Source organism: Somniosus microcephalus, chromosome 3 (genome assembly GCF_052327205.1).
Source record: "Somniosus microcephalus isolate GS21.2 chromosome 3, FLI_Smic_1.0, whole genome shotgun sequence".
Taxonomy (NCBI): domain Eukaryota; kingdom Metazoa; phylum Chordata; class Chondrichthyes; order Squaliformes; family Somniosidae; genus Somniosus; species Somniosus microcephalus.
Window position 1 is genome coordinate 312,751,075 of NC_140989.1, and position 21,065 is coordinate 312,772,139.

Genomic DNA, 21,065 nt, shown 5'->3' on the forward strand with positions numbered 1-21,065 from the left:
GAAGGAATAGCACCATTTATCCAAATTAGGATGGTGTGCAAATTGATGGGGAACTTGCTGCTTTTCTCCTTCTCAGCAATAGAAGTTGCCGGGCTGGGAGGCGTTTGTTTTGTTAATGAAAGATTATGTTGGTAATGATCGATTGATTTGGTAACAGACAAAAGGCTACTACTGTTTGTGTTACCAACTTCTTTTGTTCAAATGGCACATCTCGCCATGTTCTGCGATCTTTAAATTTTACAGAGAGGTAACCTCAGTTATGAGATGCTCACCAATTACCGTAGGAAAGCTTCCAAGTTTATTATTAGTCCAGATTGCAAAACCAACAACAGGATTCCAGATATTGTGGAAATGTGGCGTTGCCTTTACAATCCAAACCAAAATAGATCATATTCAACACCCTCAGGGAAGTTATTCTCAATTTCAAGAATCACTCTCTCCATTCAAGAAGCAAATTTACTTTTTAAACTGCAAGATGCTGCAATTACAATTATTTACAAAAGCAGAAATCCATACCGTACAGTTTTAAAGGTTCTCTCCTCAAAATGGTACTTTGGTGGATCCAAAGCTTGAGCTTGTCCCAGTTTAAGGATTTCGATATTTTTTTTACAATCAGCGGCCATCTTTTCAAATCTACAAAACCAACAATGTACATTTTCACATAAAGTGTATGTAACTAGAGGTGAAAGCTTTAAAAATTACTGGTGTCAGAATAATAAAAACATGTTCTGATGCAAGGATACTGCTAAACCAATGTGCATATATTCTTAAGTTTCAATTATATTCTTAGACATAACTATTCTGTTTGTGTAGAAAGTATTACTTTATCATTGCTACTTTTATGATTTGTTTGGTTACAAGTTATAATTTCTATTACAATTACATGCTCCAAATGGATTAAGGACACCATTTGCACTTACTTTGTAGTCTCTGTCACATTACCGAGATGTGTAAATTGCTTGGAATAGGTCATACATTTCTAGATTTAAAAGGAGAGATTTAAAAATCAAATGTGAAAGGGAAAAGCAGGAAGACAGCTTTGGTAAGATATTCGGTGTAGCAGACTTATCTAGGCAGTTCCCCACCACCACCCCCAGCCCCTGTTCTGAAGATACCGATTCCAGTTAGGCTACCGTTCCACAGGTATTAGTAATTCTCTAATATCTCGGCTCAGTGGCCACTCTTCACAGCAAGTTCTGGCAGATTATTCAACCATGGAAGGCATCAGGCAGAGCCTTATCCGGTGCTCACACATGCACTTTCCAGCAGGACTCACTAGATAGTTATTAGGGACAGTAATACTGGCCAAAATCCACCCCCCCCCTCTCCCTTCCTAGCCAGCGGTGCAGAGATCAAGTGATTCATCCTTACTGGTATCCTGGGTAAGGTCAACTAACTCAGCACAGACCTGGCTTTATCCACAAGATGGTCAGGGGAGCAGAAACAGCCATTTAAGGACTAAAATAAAATATGTTTAACAATCACAGCTCACTGATTTTTTCCTCAACCAAATAGCCATGCATTTGTTTTTGAAATAAAGTTGACATTTTGCATACAATTACATGTATTTATATTTTCTTATTTCTCTTCCTTCTGCTCCCATTTTGTAAATTGTCTTTCTCCCATCTCCTCTAGTTCATCACCAGAGAACAAAGCATCATGTTTCTCGACTTCAATTTGGCTGGAGGGCAAGATAAGACATAGCTTGTTTCACTCATGCATTTTGTTTCATCACGTTAAATACCTGAAGCTCTTTCAGAATCTCCCAGAATGAGATGTAAAGTCATCATGTGGGGGATGGTGGAGAAGTGTGTTGTAAATATTTTGTAATGCAACCTGTGCTACACCACTAGGACCATCACTATGTAATATTGTAAACACAATGAACTTTTACCAGTGAATTAGGCAATTATGTATGCACTACAGAATATGTCTCATCATATACCTCATACTGTTCCTTCAGAAGCTTCATAAGGTGTGTGTACACTTCATCCATCTTTGGTGAAATCTGCACATCTTTGTGATGCACCATTATAAAGTCATCATCATCATCATCCTCAGGGGGTGAAGGAACCTGGAAAGGGAATAACCATATACTCAATGTTCTTTTTTTGTAGCATATCTATCCTGTAAAGAAAATATACTTGGGTTGATTATAATTTTTTTTTTTTTTTTTTTTAAATCACACTAAAAGTTAACATTAAATTAATTAGTGACAGCGCAGTCATTTTGCAGGGTCTTGCCACCTTGTGACGATTTTCTTTCCTTTTTTGTTCCATCTCTTACAATACCCCAACACTATAGCAAAATACATTCATATACTTTACAATACCTGATCTGGAAACAGCAACACAACTCGAGAGCAAGAAAGCAGCTCTACAAACTCGCGACCTAAAGAACAGATGGTGGGTGGAGAAAGCACAGGAGATCCAGCAGCTAGCCGACAACCACGACGTGCGTGGATTCTTTAGCACAGTCAAGACCATCTACGGCCCAAGCACCCAAGGTCCTACCCCACTGCGGGCCAAGAACGGAGAGGTACTCATCAAGGACAGAGAGGCAGTCAGTGCCCGCTGGAAGGAGCACTTCGAAGAATTCCTTAACCGAGACACTGTCTTCGACGCGAGTGTCCTCAACTCCATCCCGCAGCATGCTACCCGCCACCATATCAGCACAACCCCAGCCCGGCATGAGGTTGAAAAGGCCACCCTACAACTGAAGAACAAGGAGGCCTCAGGAGCAGATGGAATCCCTGCCAAGGCACTAAAGCATAGCGGAGAAGCACTACTGGCACAAATTCATGAACTAATTTCTCTTATCTGGAAGGAGGAGAACATGCCAGGGGATCTCAGAGATGGCATAATTGTGACCATCTTCAAGAAAGGTGACAAGTCCGATTGCGGTAATTACAGGAAACTTTTTTTTTTTTTTTTTTAAATCCGGCACGGACGGGACTGACGTGGTGCCGGTTCATCAAAAATTCCGGATAACCAAAAGCTACAGTAAAAGATACGGAGCTGAGAGCTCCATATAAAGCAACAAACCCGGTTGCTTGCTTCAGAACAATGGCCACAAAAGTTGCAAGCGTCTCTGTAGCTTAGCAACAGCTGCAGCCACACCCTTGCACAGCAACAAATTGAGGAAGGCAAGTAATAAAAGTTACTTGAACCTACTCCTGAATTTTGCCGGTTAACCGAGATTTCCGGTTATTTAGGTGCCGGTAAATCGAAAGTTTCCTGCTGTCTGCCACAGGGAAAGTCATCGCAAGAATCCTCCTCAACTGCCTTCTCCCAGTGGTCGAAGAGCTCCTCCCAGAGTCGCAATGCGGATTCCACCCACTAAGGGGCACAATGGACATGCTCTTCACCGCATGTCAATTACAAGAAAAATGCAGGGACCAGCACCAACTGCTGTACATGGCCTTCTTTGACCTCAAAGGCCTTCGACACCGTCAACTGTGAGAGATTATGGAGTGCCCTCCTCAAATTCGGCTGCCCTCAAAAGTTTGTCACCATCCCCCGCCTGCTTCACGACAGCAAGCCGTGATCCTGACCAACTGTTCCACCACAGACCCAATTCACGTACGGACCGGGGTCAAGCAAGGCTGTGTCATTGCACCAACGCTCTTCTCGATCTTCCTTGCTGCAATGCTCCATCTCGCCCTCAGTAAACTCCCCGCTGGAGTGGAGCTAATTTACAGAACAAACGGGAAACTGTTCAATCTCCATCGCCTCCAGTCCAGATCCAAGGTCGTCCCATCATCTGTCGTCGAACTACAGTATGCAGACGACGCTTGCGTCTGCGCTCACTCGGAACTCCAAACCATCGTCAATACCTTCACCGAAGCATACGAGAGCATGGTTCTTACACTAAACATCCGTAAGACAAAGGTCCTCTACCAACCTGCCCCCGGCGCACAGTACTGCCCCCCCCCCCCCCCCATTATCAAAATCCACGACAAGGCCTTGGACAACGTGGACCACTTTCCATACTTCGGGAGCCTACTGTCAACAAGGGCCGGCGTCGATGACAAAGTCCAACACTGCCTTTAGTGTGCCAGTGCAGCCTTCGGTTGCCTGAGGAAGAGTGTGTTTGAAGACCAGGACCTCAAACCCAGCACTAAGCTAATGGTCTACAGAGCAGCAGTGATACCCGCCCTGTTGTATGCCTCAGAGACATGGACCATGTACAGCAGGCACCTCAAAGCACTGGAGAGGTACCACCAACGTTGCCTCCGCAAGATCCTGCAAATCCATTGGCAGGATAGGCGCACCAACGTCAGTGTTCTCGCTCAGGCCAACATCCCCAGCATCGAAACTTTGACCATGCTCGATCAGCTCTGATGGACGGGTCACATCATCTGCGTGCCCGATACGAGACTCCCAAAACAAGCGCTCTACTCGGAGCTCCGACACAGCAAGAGAGCCCCAGGTGGGCAGAGGAAATGCTTCAAGGACACCCTCAAAGCCTCCTTGAAAAAGTGCAACATCCCCACTGACCCCTGGGAATCCCTGGCCCAAGACCGCACAAAGTGGAGGAGAAGCATCCGGGAAGGCGCTGAACACCAAGTCTCTTCACCGGGAGCAAGCGGAAGCCAAGCGCAAGCAGCGGAAGGAACGCATGTCAACCCAAGCACCCCACCCACCCGCCCCTTCAACCACCGTCTGCCCCACCTGTGACAGAGACTGTCGGTCCCGCATTGGGCTCATCAGTCACCTGAGAACTCATTTTTAATGTGGAAGCAAGTCATCCTCAGTTCCGAGGGACTGCCTAAGAAGATCGGACACTGAGCAGAAAGTAAGAGTAACTTAAGTTATAGTTGAAAAAATAGATTAAGGAGACTTTCAAAGCCAGGGAGAGAGAGTGCAAAGCAAGGTGGTTTTACAAAAGAGTTTCAGAGGACTCAAAGATCAGCCTCTTTGGTAAAATGCAGGAGATGAGGAACAAGTAGTAGTCTGAAGCCACCCATACATGATCGCTATGACGTATGGCTGAAGAATATTACCCTGATAAAGTGGGGAAACTTCATGAAGGGATTTGAAAATAAAGTTCAGGAACTTGAAATCAATTTGCTTAGGCACAGGCAACGAGTGCAGATGAATGAGGCCGAGGTTATGGGTGTGTGGAACTTTGTGCAGGAAAGGTTTTGAGCCACAGCAACCTGAATTAGCTGAATTTGTGGGGTGGAGATGGGGAAAGCACTTGAGAAATTGGTCCTTGAAGTGTTAAGACTCAAATGTGGATTTTAGCAGGTGGAGGTAAGGTCAGGATGTAAGCAAGCAATATTTGGAGGTGGGAGTAGTAGTCTTGGAGATGTGGGTTAAAAGCCTCAACTCAAGGTCAAAAGAAATACCAATGTTGGCCCACCAGGCTCAACTTGAGTGAATAGCCAGTGAGGTTGATACAGTCAGTGTCAAAGACACAGAGGTGCTGGCAAGACTCAAGATGACTTCAGTTGTGCCAATGGTGAGTTGCAAGAAGTTATGACTCATCCAGGATGGTGTTAGATGAGCAAAATGATTGCCCAGCAACTGTCCTGGAGACAATGTTGGGCAGCAGAGAGGCAGAATTAGTGTACATGTGCAGATGACATCGCCAAGTACTAACACATGGATGATGAATGAGGTGTAACCAAGGATGGAAACCCTGGGGCAGTGTGTTCCATGCATTCGCTGCCCTCTGTATAAAGTAATTACATCTAAACTGTCGATGTGTCTTCACTCTTCTAAGCTTAAAAAGTTGTCCTCATCTGTACTGCTTTCAGTGCCTGGATAGCTTTGCTGTCATATGGCATTCAGAACAGTACACTGTACTCTAGGCACAGCCATACTTAAGCCTTGTACAAAATCATTAGCTGCTGGTGTATGTGCTCTATCCCACTGACTATATATGCAAAGATCTGGTTATCTTTCCTTACTGCTACGTAAGAACGTAAGAAATAGGAGTCGTCGGGCATTTGACCCTTCGAGCCTGCTCCGCCATTCAATAAGATCATGGCTAATCTTCTACCTCATCTCCACTTTCTTGCACTATCCCCATAGCTCTTGATTCCCTTAATATTCAAAAATCTATCGATCTCGGTCTTGAAAATACTCAATGACTGAGCCTCCACAGCCCTCTGGGGTAGAGAATTCCAAAGATTCACCACCCTCTGAGTGAAGAAATTTTTCCTCATCTCAGTCCTAAATGGCTGACTCCTTATTCTGATGTAGGAAGTCACACAACACCAGGTTATAGTCCAACAGCTTTATTTGAAATCACAAGTTTTCGGAGTGCTGCTCCTTCGTCAGGTGAAGTGGAGAGAAGCATACAGGCACAGCATATATAGTTAGAGAAAACTGCAGTTTTCTCTGACTATATATGCTGTGTGTGGTAAACCACTGTCATACCTGTCTGTGTCTGTATGTGTATTCCACTAGGTACAGGTCTGGACATGCCTCGGCTGACTCCTCCCACTATTCCAGGTATATAAGTGACTACCTCCCAGTCCCTTAGTATTCTGGACGGGTCGACCACTCGAGACAAGACCTTCATTCTTTAGTTAATAAAAGCCTGATTGTTACTCGCTCAACTTCAGTCTTTTGAGTAATTGATGGCGCATCACTGTGCCTGTATGCTTCTCTCCACTTCACCTGACGAAGGAGCAGCGCTCCAAAAACTTGTGATTTTAAATAAAGCTGTTGGACTATAACCTGGTGTTGTGTGACTTCCTACATTTGTCCAACCCAGTCCAACACCGGCATCTTCACATCATGGCCCTTATTCTGAGACTGTGACCCCTGGTTTTAGACTCCCCAGCGAGGGCAAACATCCTCCCTGTATCTACGCTGACAAGCTCTAAGAATTTGGTATGTTTCAATGAGATCACCGCTCATTCTTCTAAACTCGAGAGATTATAGGCCTAGTCTACTCAATCTCTCCTCATAGGACAATCCCCCCCAATCGCAGGAACCATCTGGTGAACCTTCATTGCACTCCCTCTATGGCAAGTATATCCTTCCTTAGGTAAGGAGACCAAAACTGTACACAGGGCCCTATATAATTGCAGTAAGACATCTTTACTCTTATACTCAAATCCTCTTGTAATAAAGGCCAACATACCATTTGCTTTCCTAATTGCTTGCTGTACCTGCAGATTAACTTGCAATGATTAGTGTACAAGGACACCAGGTCCTTCTGAACACCAACATTTCCCAATCACACCATTTAAAAAATACTCTGCTTTTCTATTTTTCCTACCAAAGTAGAGAACTTCACATTTCTCCACATTATATTCCATTTGCTATGTTCTTGCCCACTCACTTAGCCTGTCCATATCCCCTTGAAGCCTCCGTGCATCCTCCTCACAACTTACATTCCCACCCAGCTTTGTATCATCAGCAAACTTGGATATATTACATTTGGTACCCTCATCCAAATCATTAATATAGACTGTGAATAGCTGAGAGCCAAGCACTGATCCTTGCGGTACCCCACTAGTTACAGCCTGCCAACCCAAAAATGACCAGTTTATTCCTACTCTGTTTTCTGTCCGTTAACCAATCCTCAATCCATGCTAGTATATTACCCCCAATAATCTCTTGTGTGGCACCTTATCGAATGCCTTCTGAAAATTCAAATACACCATATCCACTGGTTCCCCCTTATCTATTCTGCTAGTTACAACCTCAAAAAACTCCAACAGATTTGTCAAACACTATTTCCCACTCATAAATCCGTGTTGACTCTGCCCAATCATATTATTATTTTCTAAGTGCCCTGTTACCAGCATTTTCCCTACTACTGATGTCAGGCTAACTGGTCTACAGCACACTGCACTGTTGGTTTTAGTGAGCTATCTACCAATATCCTCAGATCCCTCTCCTTTATTGTATCCTAGCCACTGAGCTTATATTCTCACTGTTGATTTCCCTTCTCTAGTCTTGTTACCTTGTATTTGTTCACATTTGCTATTCATCAGCCTACTTCTGAACCTATCCCAATTACTAAAACTCCTCTCTTCCATTTGGTGTCATCTCCAAACTTATGACAGATATGTTTCAGTCCTCAGCTCCAAATCAATTATATGTACTGTAAAATGCAATGGGCCCATCATTGATCCCCATGCTACAACAATAACTTACCTTTATATAGCACCCACCTTTAATGTAGCAAAATGTCATAAGACTTCACAGAGATGAAGGAAAAAAGACGCCAAGCCAAAGGAGAAGTGATTTGGAGGAGTGACCAAAAGCTTGATCAAACAAGTGGGTTTTAAGAAGGGTCTTAGAAGTGGAAAGGAAGGTAGAGAAATGGAGCAGTTTAGGGAGGGAATTCCACACAATGGGACCTAGGTGGCTGAAGGCAGTGAAGGTGCAGGGGCAGGGCTGAAATCCAAATCTTACCCCTTACCATTAGGATATGCATTATAAAGGACAGTAGCTTGATGACTAAAAGTTATCTACATTATTACCCATCAGCTTTGTCAAACCTTGGAAATATCAATTGGTTTCCCACTTTGGACAGCCACAATCATTGGATCAAAGCCTTTGGCAGTTCTAAGGAAATGTTTTGCTTGTTCCATGTTCTTCTTTTGTTTTGCTTGCACAGCAGCTTTCATGTACTGCTTCTTCCTATTCTCAAGAAATTCCAATTGTTGCTGAGCTACAGAAAAACACAAGCAGTGATTAGGTGAAATATGGTATAGCTGACAATTCCTTTACTGATCTCAAAAGCCTTAAGAACTACATTCGTTATTGTAAGAGAGAAAAGTAAAACACTGGAACCTGCATTTTCCATTCAAACACTGACCAATCATTAAAAAAAATATTCACTATTCATGCAGTTTTTTTGAAAGCCCATTAAACTAGCTCACAATGGCACTAAATAGGGGGACAGAAGTCCCAGCCCCTTACTCAGCTGAGATCTTTATCTGACATGACAGGACATGCAGGAAAAAACTGAGTGAAGATCAAGTGCTTCCTTGCACATGTATCTCTGACCGGTAGGAGTGTTATTCCAATTCATTCAGGTGATCACTTGGAGATTAGCCTTTTCACACAAACAAAAGAATGCCTGCTTATTTTGTCGCATGTCTACTCCGCCTTAAAATTAAGATGCTACAGTGATTAAAAAGAAAATATACCGATTGAACTGAGCTGAATCAGGTGATCGTTTGGTGTTGGCTTCTTTACTGGTTTTGGGGACTGTCTTTCCTCTGATGCAGCCGGTAAGGTTGGCCCAGCTGTTTGTACTGCATCGACTGGAAGCTTTGCCGGTTTCTTTGCAACTGGAGGCTGTGTAGCTGGTTGAGGAGTTCCACTCTACGATAAAGCACACAAGATAAGCAAGAGTTCAGATCTACTACAGAACAGATATTCCTTGTGTGAATTCAGTTTCAAGCTGTAGGATGACCAAATGGCTCATTATTACTAACCGTTTCTTAGCACTAACAGTCTAAACTGCAGAAGTTGTCTGTGTGGTACAGTATGATGTGATGTGCCTCAATAAATCCGAGACTCGATGTTAGCGAAACAAAACAAGGCTTTTATTGACTTAGAAGGTAACACACAGGAGAGAGGTATCTTCCATCCAGAGCTCTGCCGTACTGGATGTGCTGCAGGCTGGGCCAGCTTACATAGGGGCCAGGTATGGGCGGAGCCCTACACATAGTACAATACAATGGTGAGGAAACGGAACAGAGGTAAGGGAAGTGAAACTGAAACCAACCACAGTCACAGGCAGTGATGAATGGAATATTTCATCACATGATGTATGCTCAATATTCAAAATATGCAATTATATCTTAATTGAAATGTTGAAGTAGAGTAGTGCAGAATAAAAAAAAACTTCAAATCCAGTTTAGTCCATGTTCTACCTTAGTATCTCAAAAACTAAATGGATTTAGGTACAAGATCAATCCAATTGGATAAATAGGTCATCAAAATGCAAACCTTCCTCTCTCCAATTCTGCAAGCCATCTTTCCTTCAGTCTCCAAATCCTAATACTGTATACAGCAACAGTTCTCAGGTCTGAGCCACTCTTGAACCTGTGACTATTAGATACATAACAGCTGAAACATCCTCTAGTTTTCCCTCCTTCAGGGGAAACAACTTGATTCTGCTCGACAACTATTAAGACTGCCCACTTAAGATTAGCAACTTATCACTTACTACAGGAAAGTGCCTGTATCCTACTATTCCGTAGCACAGACTATCTATGCCATGATGCACCCAATTGCTGAAGGAAAGCATATTGTTTCTCTGGGTAAGGGGATTGATTTCAATAAATTTAAAACAGTTCAGAGACAAGAAAAAAGTAACAGACAAGAAAAAGGTAACAGACAACACTCAATTAACAGGGTGCAAGAATAATTTATAGCAAGCCAATTCCAATCTGTTACTTTGATACGAACATATGAAAAAGGACATGGTGCACTTTACACACATCAACTCCAATCCCCACATCATGCAATCCCACCAGAGAGGCAAAAAAAAATCTTAGACCAATGTAGGGGAAACAAATTCTGGGAAATTCCTTTCCAATCCCCGACAGCAATCAAGTAAGCTCCAGCAGACCGCTAGTAACTGATAGGACTAGTTCCAGTAAACCCCCCTACCTTCTATAAATTCCTTTTGAAAGTCTGCAGCAAATCCACACTCACTGGCAACCTATTAGAAACATAGAAGATAGGAGCAGGAGTAGGCCATTCGGCCCCTCGAGCCTGCTCCGCCATTCAATGAGATCATGGCTGATCATCCAAATTCAGTACCCTGTCCCTGCCTTCTCCCCATATCCCTTTAGCCTTAAGAAATATATCCAACTCCTTCTTGAATATATTTAATGAACTGGCCTCCACCACCCTCTGTGGCAGAGAATTCCACAGGTTCACTACTCTCTGGGTGAAGAAATTCCTCCTCATTTCAGTCCTAAATGGCTTACCCCCTATTCTAAAGGTTAACAAATCTGAAAAGAAATATTTCCTGTTACCTAGCCATCTCTCTGCTTTTATAACTCATACTGATGCCTGCTAGTCCTCTCCTGCATATCTAGCTCAAATAACCCATCCACGTGAACAGAATCTAATCTACATTACTGTAAAGCCCTAAACCATATTCCCTCAAAATCTATGTTTCTCCAGATTAAAAAGTCAGAGCCGAACCCTATCCTAATAGTTAAGGGCCCCTAAATGAGGTATTAATCAAATAGCCTTCCTCTGAACCTTTTCCAGATTGTCCTGATACTATTAAGCAAACCTATGCTCAGGAAGCAAGTGCTTAAAGATGCACAAAAATGGTTCCCAACACATCCAGTTTTAAAAACACAGAGGCTAATCAAAGGAAGTCACTTCATGCCTAATGGGTGATGAAAATCCAAACAAGAGGTTTAAAGTAGCATGATTTAATGATGCAGACAGGAACATAAACAGTCTTTGGGGGGGGGGGGGGGGGAGGTGGATTACAGCATTCCATTGCCAGTATCTTAGAACCAGGTTGACATAGGATTTTCTATGGAAATTCCCATAAGTGTCCACATTTGTTGGAAATACTTGTTACATGTGATGGGGTTTTCAATGTTAAGCTTTGCTAATGTTAGTAAAATTGGAGCCTCCTCACCCTCCAGTGAGATAGTTTCCCCTCGCACCCCTTTGTGTTGAGGTACCTTTCCAACCACCCACAAGGTACTTTCTCCCACCCTCCTTCACTGAGTGACTTTCAAACCCCCTCACACTGAGATAGCTTCCCTTACTGTCTGTGTGTCGGTGTATATATAGAGAATCAGGACCAGGCCCACCTGTGATACCTCTCCAGCTCTCAGTGAAATATCTTGCCTTGCATATAAAGAACAGCCACTTTGACACGGTACTGGAGGGCAGCTGGCATCCGCACCTTCATGAGAAAGGAGAAAATGGAGACAGGAAAAGCAATTTGCTCTGTAGGTTTGATTGCATGCAGTACCTCATCATCATCCTCCTCATCCTCATCCTCCTCCACTTTTGCAGTAGCTAGTCTGGATGCAGCTTCAAGCGTTCCAGCAATACCACAGTCTCCAGATGTCCCTTCCAATCCTGGAATGGGAGGGAATCCTAAAGAAAGACAAAGTATTAATCTTAAAACAACATTAATTAACCATTTAGAAACTCATTTTCTGGTTACTAATGATAATTTCACTGCCCATCGCTTTCATTCCATACTAGGGAGAAGTGTTAAAGCAGCCAAGTTGACTCAACCCAAGATTTTCAGTTCTCTTCCTTGTGACAAATGCTTCATCTTCCTTCGGAGCCTCCTCTCCACCCTCGAACCTGGCCGAGTCCGTGAACTGTGTTGGAAATCATGTCTATGATCTCCCTCTGCAGAATAGCACAACCTAATTTTAAGTTATAATTACAACCTCAGTCAACACAGCTTGTCTAAATGAACTTATTGACCAATTACTCAATTATTTTTAAAATAATCATAATCATAGTTTCACAGCAAGTTTAACCAGGCAGTGACTGATGCCTGGGTTGCCATAATAAAAAAAGTCAATGGAGTGAAATGCGTTTTGGACGGTAGCGCTAAGACGACGTTATTGAAGTCAATAGAACTGAATATCGGGTGGGGAGTATATGGGGCAGCTGAAACAATACTTCCCGTTTTGCACTACTGGTGGTGACCAGTTTTAACCCCAATGTCTTCAGAAAAGGAAGAGGGAGGTGAAAGTTGGTTTGGGGAAAACATTCACTTTGCATAATCTGTGACAAAGTTATAAACCACATCATATAGCAGTACCACCTTGCTTGGTTTCCCAAAGAGTTAGTCGTCATTAGCCCCATGCTTTGTGCATACAATTGTCTAAAATGTCCAAATTATGCACTTAACAGAAATGAGTCAAACCGGTTTACAACTACAGTTCTGGTGAACGCATATAAAAGAAGCAAGACAAATTGCACTTTTATTGTGTCAGCCTTGACTCAGTGGTAGCACTCTCGCTTCTAAGTCAGAAGGTTCAAGTCCCATTCCAGAGATTTGAGCACATAATCTAGGCTGACACTCCAGTGCAGCACTGAGGGAAGTGCCGTCTTTCAGATGAGATATTAAACCGAGGTCTAATACAATAGCAAAATACTGCGGATGCTGGAAATCTGAAATAACAACAGAAAATGCTGGAAGCACTCAGCAGGCCAGGCAGCATCCGTGGAGAGAGAAATAGAGTTAACGTTTCAGGTCTGTGACCCTTCTAATAAATACAATAGGAAATTCAGGAGAAACTTCTTTACCCAAACAGTGGTAAGAATGTGGAATGTGCTACCACAAGGAGTAGTTGAGGCAAACAGCATGGATGCATTTAAGGGGAAGCTAGATAAGCACATGAAGAAAGAAATGGGAGGATATGCTGATAGGGTTAAATGACAAGGGGTGGAAGGAGGCTCGTGTGGCGCATAAACACCGGCATGGACCAGTTAGGCCGAATGGCCTGTTTCTGTGCTGGATTTTGTCAATGGGGACGTGATGGAGGCGGTACTCCCACTTTTTGGGTTGTAGTCCCGCCTCCATCGACTTGCGGTCAACCCACGCTATTTTCCCTTGATTGACCTTGTTAAGCCCACCCAGCGGGCTCTGCAGGCCAATTAAGGGACAGCTGGTTACTGGTGACGTCAGCGATTGACATTTCATCTGTCAAGAGCTTTTGACAGATGAAAAATCAGCATTTGACAGCTCTGTGAAGCTGTCAAACACTGACAATCTGTCTTCTAACTTGAGTCCTTCTACTCAGACTCAGTTAGAGATCTCTCCAGACCAGAAAGCAGAATGCTGCAGCTTTTGACAGTTCAGCGGCCATTCTGCTTTCTGTGCCGGTGAACTGAGGGACTCCCGAGAACTGTAGGAAGGAAGCCTGCAGGAGAAAGTAAAGGTAAGTAAAACTTATTAAAACACTTTACACTTACCTCACACACTTACCTCTGCACACATGCACCCATCACTCACCTGCACAATGGACATCTCGGCCCCTCCAAACCGACGGTCCACCTCGCTAACTTGGCGTGGTTCGGAGCCGTCGGGAAGCCCACACTTCAGGGCTAAAAATAGGGATTAGGCAAAAAACTGCCTGTTAACTACCTGGTAACAGGCAATTAATTGGCACTAATCCCCTTCCCGCCTCGGGGAGGCGGCTCCCAGCACAGGTCGGATACCCGCCTCCTGGGACATTGGCACGGAGGCGGGTTGGGGGCGGGATGGGTTCCTGCCCCCCGATTCTGCAATTTTCCCACCACTCCTGCCTCCAAGGGGCTTGGCAATTCGAGCCCTATGTAACTCTTGCAGCTTTTTCATTGCTTCCATTTGAGAGGGATAATATAAATGTGTATGGATGGCTTCTTAAAAAGGTATTGGGGTTGATATCTGTGTCAATACCACCCTGTTTGTGCTAAGAATGGGGAAGTAGCAGACCTAAAATTGCACAACTGGTCGAAGCACCAACTCAGTTCAGATTTAGACAGAATTTTTAGGGCAGAATTAAATCTTGGCAACCACAGCTCCTGCCTGAAAGGGGCGGGAGGCTCATGCATATATGCTTATCAGGTTCAGATGATATAATTAGGACCCCCAATGCCATTTTCATCTCAGCCAGCCTGAATATCACCAGCTCCTATACCATCCATGGTTGGTGGGCTAGTTGGAAGGCAGCCTCATTTCCTGCAAAAATGTAATAGATTCTCAGCTGCAGTCAGGAAATGCTGGATGAAGTTCTGGGAGACATTTTTATGGCAGTTTCTGGCGGGTATTGAGCTTTAAAAGCTTCCACATTTAATGCATTTTCTGCTGTAAGTTCTGCACACAAGATACTGGCACATCGAAAATGTTTTCATTCCCAATGCTTATATCCCACCCTTTGAAGATGCTGCTGCAGGCCTTTCACATTTGGCACCGTGATCAATTTCCTGCCTATTGGGGTACGTATTTCGCGCTGGCATCTTGCCAATCACATTACATTGAGGACCCGGGACCAACACGAGGCTCATACCGACTCCTCCAGGTGACTGCCGTGCACACCCTGCCCACCGAATAACGCTCAAAACTAAAATCACACCCGTCACTTTTACATTTTCAGTTGGCAGGTTAGTTCGCTTTGTTTAGTTTATTGCTTTATCTGCTCTTTCCTCAGTCTGCATCTTCCTCTGCTTCAAATATTTAGCAATATCAGGGAACAGAATTACCTGGAAAACATGTCAAGTAGGTTTTATGTAGAGGTACAGTCCCAACAAAATAAACCACCCACGTTTACATCGGGCAATAGTTTAAATTAGGCAAATAGCACAAACCATTTTCCATTACCATTATTGTCAATTAAAAAGTCACTGCTTACAGCCTGTTAAATGTGCTGGCACTTTTGAGCAAAAAAGTAGTTCACACCTCGTTAAAGTGCAACACCGTGTATACTTAATCCCCTTTAAGTGGAAAGGATTTATTGAAGCACTTAAGCTTGCCTTGAAATATAAAAGTGAATGTGCAAGTACAGTGGAATCTTACTACGTTTAATAGTTTGGGGCAGACAAAAATATTGAACATAGCTATATTCATATAAAACGTCCATTGCATATAGTGGGAAATCACGTTCCCACAAACGCACCCATTTAAAGCCCGTATATACAAACATGGATTCCTGTTTTTGAAGACACAAATATCGGCATCATTACTTGCCTGGGGGTATTGGAAGATCTGCGAAATCCACTTTCCTTCCAGCTTTGTGTGCTCTGATGGCATCTTGATATTGCTTCAAAATTAACAAAAAGGTGGAAATTATCTATCACACATTCCATCAGAATTAAGTATGTTGTCAATTGGTCAATATCCAAATAACTTAATACATGTAAAAATAGCCCTTGCGTGTGTGGGTGTGAAAGAGAAAAAGAGTCCGATTTTTAACAGAACGCCCAGATTTTCAGTGCTAAACCTGCCTCCAGGAAGCTTGGGGGCTTCCGCTTTTGTACCAAATAATGCATTGCTCCTCAGCAACTCTTTTATAAGGTGCCCAAGCCTCAAATACTACTCTCTATCTTGGGAAACTTTGCATTCTTGAACATGATCTAAAAAAAAGCATGTTGAATGGTCTCAGCCCCAGGACATCGTTGCAGCAGTTCCTCAGGGCAGTGTCCTAGGCCCAACCATCAGCTGCTTCATCAATGACCTTCCCTCCATCATAAGGTCAGAAGTGGGGATGTTCGCTGATGACTGCACAGTGTTCAGTTCCATTCACAACTCCTCAGATAATGAAGCAGTGTGCCACACGCAGCAAGACCTGGACAACATTCAGGTTTAGGCTGCTAAGTGGCAGGTAACATTCGCGCCACACAAGTGCCAGGCAATGACTATCTCCAACAAGCGAGAGTCTAACCACCACTCCTTGACATTCAATGGCATTACCATCACCGTATCCCCCACCATCAACATCCTGGGGGTCACCATTGACCAGAAGCTTAACTGGACCAGCCACATAAATACTGTGGCTACAATAGCAGCTCAGAGGCCGAGTATTCTGCGGCAAGTGTCTCATCTCCTGACTCCCCAAAGTCTTTCCACCATCTACAAGGCATAAGTCAGGAGTGTGATGGAATACTCTCCACTCGTCTGGGTGAGTGCAGCTCCAACAACACTCAAGAAGCTCGACACCATCCAGGACAATGCAGCCCACTTGACTGGCACCCCGTCCACCACCTTAAACATTCACTCCCTCCACCACCGAAGCACCGTGGCTACAGTGTTTACCATCTACAAGATGTATTGCAACAACTTGCCAAGGCTTCTTCAGCGGCACCTCCCAAGCCCGCGACCTCTACCAACTAGAAGGACAAGGGCAGCAGGCGCATGGGAACGCCATCACCTCCAAGTTCCCCTCCAATTCACGCACCATCCGGACTTGGAAATATATCGCCGTTCCTTCACCGTCACTGCGTCAAAATCTTGGAACTCCCTCCCTAACAGCACTGTGGGAGTATCTTCACCACACAGACTGCAGTGGTTCAAGATGGCGGCACACCACCACCTTCTCAAGGGCAATTAATGGGCAATAAATGCTGGTCTTGCCAGCGATGCCCACATCCCAGGAATGAATAAAAAAGCCATTTGTCTCTACCTGATCGCAATCTTTCTTGTCTTTATTTTATTGATGCTACTATCGCCACCGCTCCTCTCAACTTTCTTCTCAAGCTCTAAATACACAAGTGTTATGACGAGGGATCGGTGGCTATTTGACCCAACAGGGAGTTTTGGATTAGCCATTAGGTTTCTGATAGGAATTCAGGTTCAGGATTTTTAAGGGCAAGTCCTCAATGGTCCGGGATCCTTTCGGTCACCTTGGCAGAGGAAGACAGACTGGAGTCATCAAGTCAAAGAAAGGAATTGGTATATTAATTAACTCACCCAATAGTTAATTAGCCAACCATCGAATCAGTTATCCTTAAAAATCTAGAATAGGAGTTTTGATATCATCTTTAAGACACTTCCGGTATGAATTCACACTGGAGATGTTGAGAGGAACGGAATTCATGCACATACATCAGAAGTTATCGGGCACGGACCTCCACCAGGGTGCTGTGGGGGCAGTAGCTGGTTTAATTGGCAGCTCTACTTGCCAATCCCTGGACAGGGAAGGAATTGGAGGACATGCCTGCAACTTTCTGTGCAACCAAAGACCCACATGTTCAATGTTAATTTGGAAGTCGCTGCAGGAGGTAGGCTCAGCCTAGGCTGGAAATTAAGATAGAACTAGTCAGATGTCAACTTGGCTGAGCAGAAAGGAAAAAAGTTAATGTTTAGCCTGCTATCCAGGATAGTGTGGGGTACCTTGTATATTATGGGAAGTGTAATAGAAGTTTTAAAAAGCAGCCTGTTTCATTCACAAGTATTCTGTAAAATAAACCAGTTTCTTATCTTTCCATTGATTGAATCTCAGCAGGGTATTCATCAGTTCAGCCTTTCAAATGATTGGGGAAATGAATGAGAGGATGTGTATGAGGATCATGATATCTAGTACATACAACAAAGAGGGTCTTCATTGTGACCCTTTGCTCGTCAACTGGGATTCCCTCCCAAAAATAGCTCCCACAGAGTGAGTGTGAGTGTGCATCTGTTAAATGATCACCACTGGAATTGAATAGCCTGCTCACACACGAAGAAGTCTCACACATGAATAATGACTAATTAGGCAAGATAACCAAGGGCACCTGGGGGTACTTTACCTTAGCAAGAAATCAACACATTTAAAAGGAGACGGGAGAGAAATTGTCAAGACTATTATCCCCCCCCCCCAAGAATTTATGTACCTTTGCTATTCTCTCATGCATCCTTGCTTTACGGTCATTCCCGTTAGTTTTAGCCTGACTTGCTGCTGTTTTGTATTTCTCCATTCTTTGCTGTAGAGCCTCTAGAACATCTTTGGGTGGTGGAGGTAGGCCTAGAATCACAAACATAAAATGTCCCCACTATAGTTAAATATTCAACAGAAATTCTTGTATTCTGCTATCAAAAGATTTTACATGCATATTTAATTAATTTAACTTCCAGTTTAAGAAACCATTTGTCTACTTCAATTTGCAGTGTTTTCCAATAGCAAAATACTGCACATGCTGGAAATCTGAAATAACAGAAAATGTTGGAAACACCCAGCAGGATGCTGAGTGTTTCCAGCATTTTCTGTTATTGCAGTGTTTTCCCCCTCCCTCCTTGCCCCTTCCCTCTTACCCCAGCCGCAGGTGTGAGTCGTGACTAAATCCCACATACCATTTTCTGATTAAGGCAGACCACCTTTTCCGAAGCATTTATGTTTCTATAATCATCAACAGACTAGCAAGGGTTAACTAGTGTCTGCTTAGTACCTCGGGTAGCATCTCACTATGTGGAGAATTGCAAGGAAGCACCCACCTTCTTTCACTATGGCAAAGCTTATTAGGCAGACACGCACAGTGCCATTGACCCAACTCACTTAATGGAAGGCAAACATTATGTTAAGGAAAAATAACTGCTTCACTGTGAATGGCAGATTCAAACTTGAATGTTAAAAACATTGCAACTGTTGGAAAAGGTTAAGTCCCAAAAACACCAAAGTTTGGTCACGATACAGGGGGAAATAAAAGCATACACACATCTCAAAATGACAAAATAGAATTTAAATAGGTGGCTTGGATAACGTTTTATGATGTTCTAATACTTTCTCAAGATTCGTGGGGTTGTATATAAAGAATAAGAGCAAAGGTTTAGGACGTCAGCTGAATCCCAAGGCGTAGCAACTTTATAACACACTATCTATTATTCTGCTGTATGCACAGAGACTATCTTGTTATTTGTACAATTGTGAAACCCTGCCTAAATATGACAGAATTGCACAAATTGTGAAATAGCGTTTAATGTTGAACATGCTCAAAATTTAGGACTTTGACTGTCTTTGAAGCTCGTCTGCAAAGTTCATTGGTAGGAAGGAAATTATACATCATTCCAGTCCAATAGTTTTAAGGCTAATTAGTCAAGAATCAAAATTTAAGGTTGAGAACAGCAGCAGCAGATATTTCTAAATGAAATTAAATCACTCGCAGGCTTTGGTTAATTTTGTGGCGCCGTGACAATGGGGAAAAACTAGATCCAAAAACAATTCTGTAAGGCTTTAACTAAGCAAACTAAAATATTTATTTTCCTATTGTTGCATGTGCATTGCATAACTGAATAAACATGTCAAATAGCAGCAGCTCTGAAACACCAACATTTTTAGTTTAAAACCACCAAAATGTCATCATCAATTCATTTCCTGTAACCAGCCCCAGCTGCGCTTCCCAAGTTGAGCCAGTTCTTGCTGCTGCTTGCACTAAATACTGAGGAACCCAAAGCTTGGAAGCTTCAATGCAAGATATGTCCCAAAGCTTCAAATTCTCACAGCATGATCCACTGTATTTTAATATAATTTTGAATTGTTTATTTTTCTCATGAAAACAACAAAGGCTACAATGTGTCAGGTGTCAATAATGCAGTACATCAACATTGTACACCTAAATATATCATACCAGATTCTACAGTGACTTGAGGTTCAGTTTTGGGATCCAATCCTTGCTGATCAGGAAGAGTTACTACACTGGAAGGACCGAATGATTGTTCTTGGGCTGCAGTATCTGTCAAAATATTTAAATAAATAAATTGTTACAGATGAAAACATTTTTAAAAGAATGTCATTTTGATATATGGTAACAAGTTTGTATTCAGTTTCTGTTTCAGTTTCAAAGCATAGGAAATCTTTAATCTGACAGATCATCCGTTAACTCAATTGTAGCACGTATTTCTAATAGTCTGCCAGGAGGCAGAACTGTGCTTTGAGAGTGGTTGGTCCAAGCTGTAAATAGTCGATCAGCTTTGTTTGAAGAACAGATACCATGAATTTATTTTGCTTACTTAATACTGATTTGTTCTGGCTAGTCAGCCTATTAATTATGACTAGTTAAAAATGAGAAAATAAAAGTAATTTCAAATGGTCATGAGTATTTCAAACATGAAATTGCTTTCACGTCTGGCATGTGAAAATATCTATACACACACACCAAAAATTGGGCAAATTTTTGTGTCTATCAGGCACAGGAGCCAATATGACAGCAGTACTATGTGGAGGATGGATCAGACATTCATCTAGCATCTCAATGAAAGGTTGCTTTTCTTTCTTTTCCTCAAAGATATTTATTGAAATTTATATTTGCCAAAATAAATTGCACTGCGCAGAAATCCAACCTAAATGAAATTAATTTAAAAATCAGAATGTGAGCACTCCTGATAGCTGTGAATAAATGCACAGCAAAATGTAGTACTGAGCCATATAGATTAGGAAGGCTGCAGGTACCGTTCGAGTCAGCGGATCTCAGCCGCAGGGCCAGCTTAAGGCGCCTGCAGATCCTGCGGTTACATGAGAACCGATTTAAGGGGCGCCAATGTAGAACCACATTCTTGCACAGCTCTGATGTATTGCTTTTCTTATAGAAATCATAGAATAGTACAGTACAGAAGATGGCCTTTCGGCCCATCGAGTCCACGCCAGCTCCCCTGCTCTTTTCCCATACCTTTGCAATTTTTTCTCC

The 21,065-nt window shown here is 43.0% G+C and overlaps 1 protein-coding gene across 8 annotated transcripts in view; it reads right to left on the reverse strand.

Moving 5' to 3' along the window:
• The window catches only part of cc2d1b (coiled-coil and C2 domain containing 1B), a 62,453-nt gene that overhangs the window by 19,869 nt on the left and 21,519 nt on the right, over positions 1-21,065 (reverse strand). For all 8 annotated transcript variants that reach the window (XR_015077698.1, XM_085982955.1, XM_085982956.1 and 5 more), the window contains exons 9-17: positions 20,010-20,114; positions 18,282-18,412; positions 15,661-15,733; positions 11,938-12,065; positions 9,125-9,302; positions 8,471-8,643; positions 1,946-2,074; positions 921-979; positions 517-633 (exon numbers count right to left, since the gene is read on the reverse strand). Coding sequence is in view for 7 of the 8 variants with exons in the window: in XM_085982955.1 (XP_085839081.1) it covers positions 517-633; positions 921-979; positions 1,946-2,074; positions 8,471-8,643; positions 9,125-9,302; positions 11,938-12,065; positions 15,661-15,733; positions 18,282-18,412; positions 20,010-20,114 (1,093 nt within the window). In the remaining variant the exon portion in view is untranslated. The remainder of the gene's footprint in view (positions 1-516; positions 634-920; positions 980-1,945; positions 2,075-8,470; positions 8,644-9,124; positions 9,303-11,937; positions 12,066-15,660; positions 15,734-18,281; positions 18,413-20,009; positions 20,115-21,065) is intronic.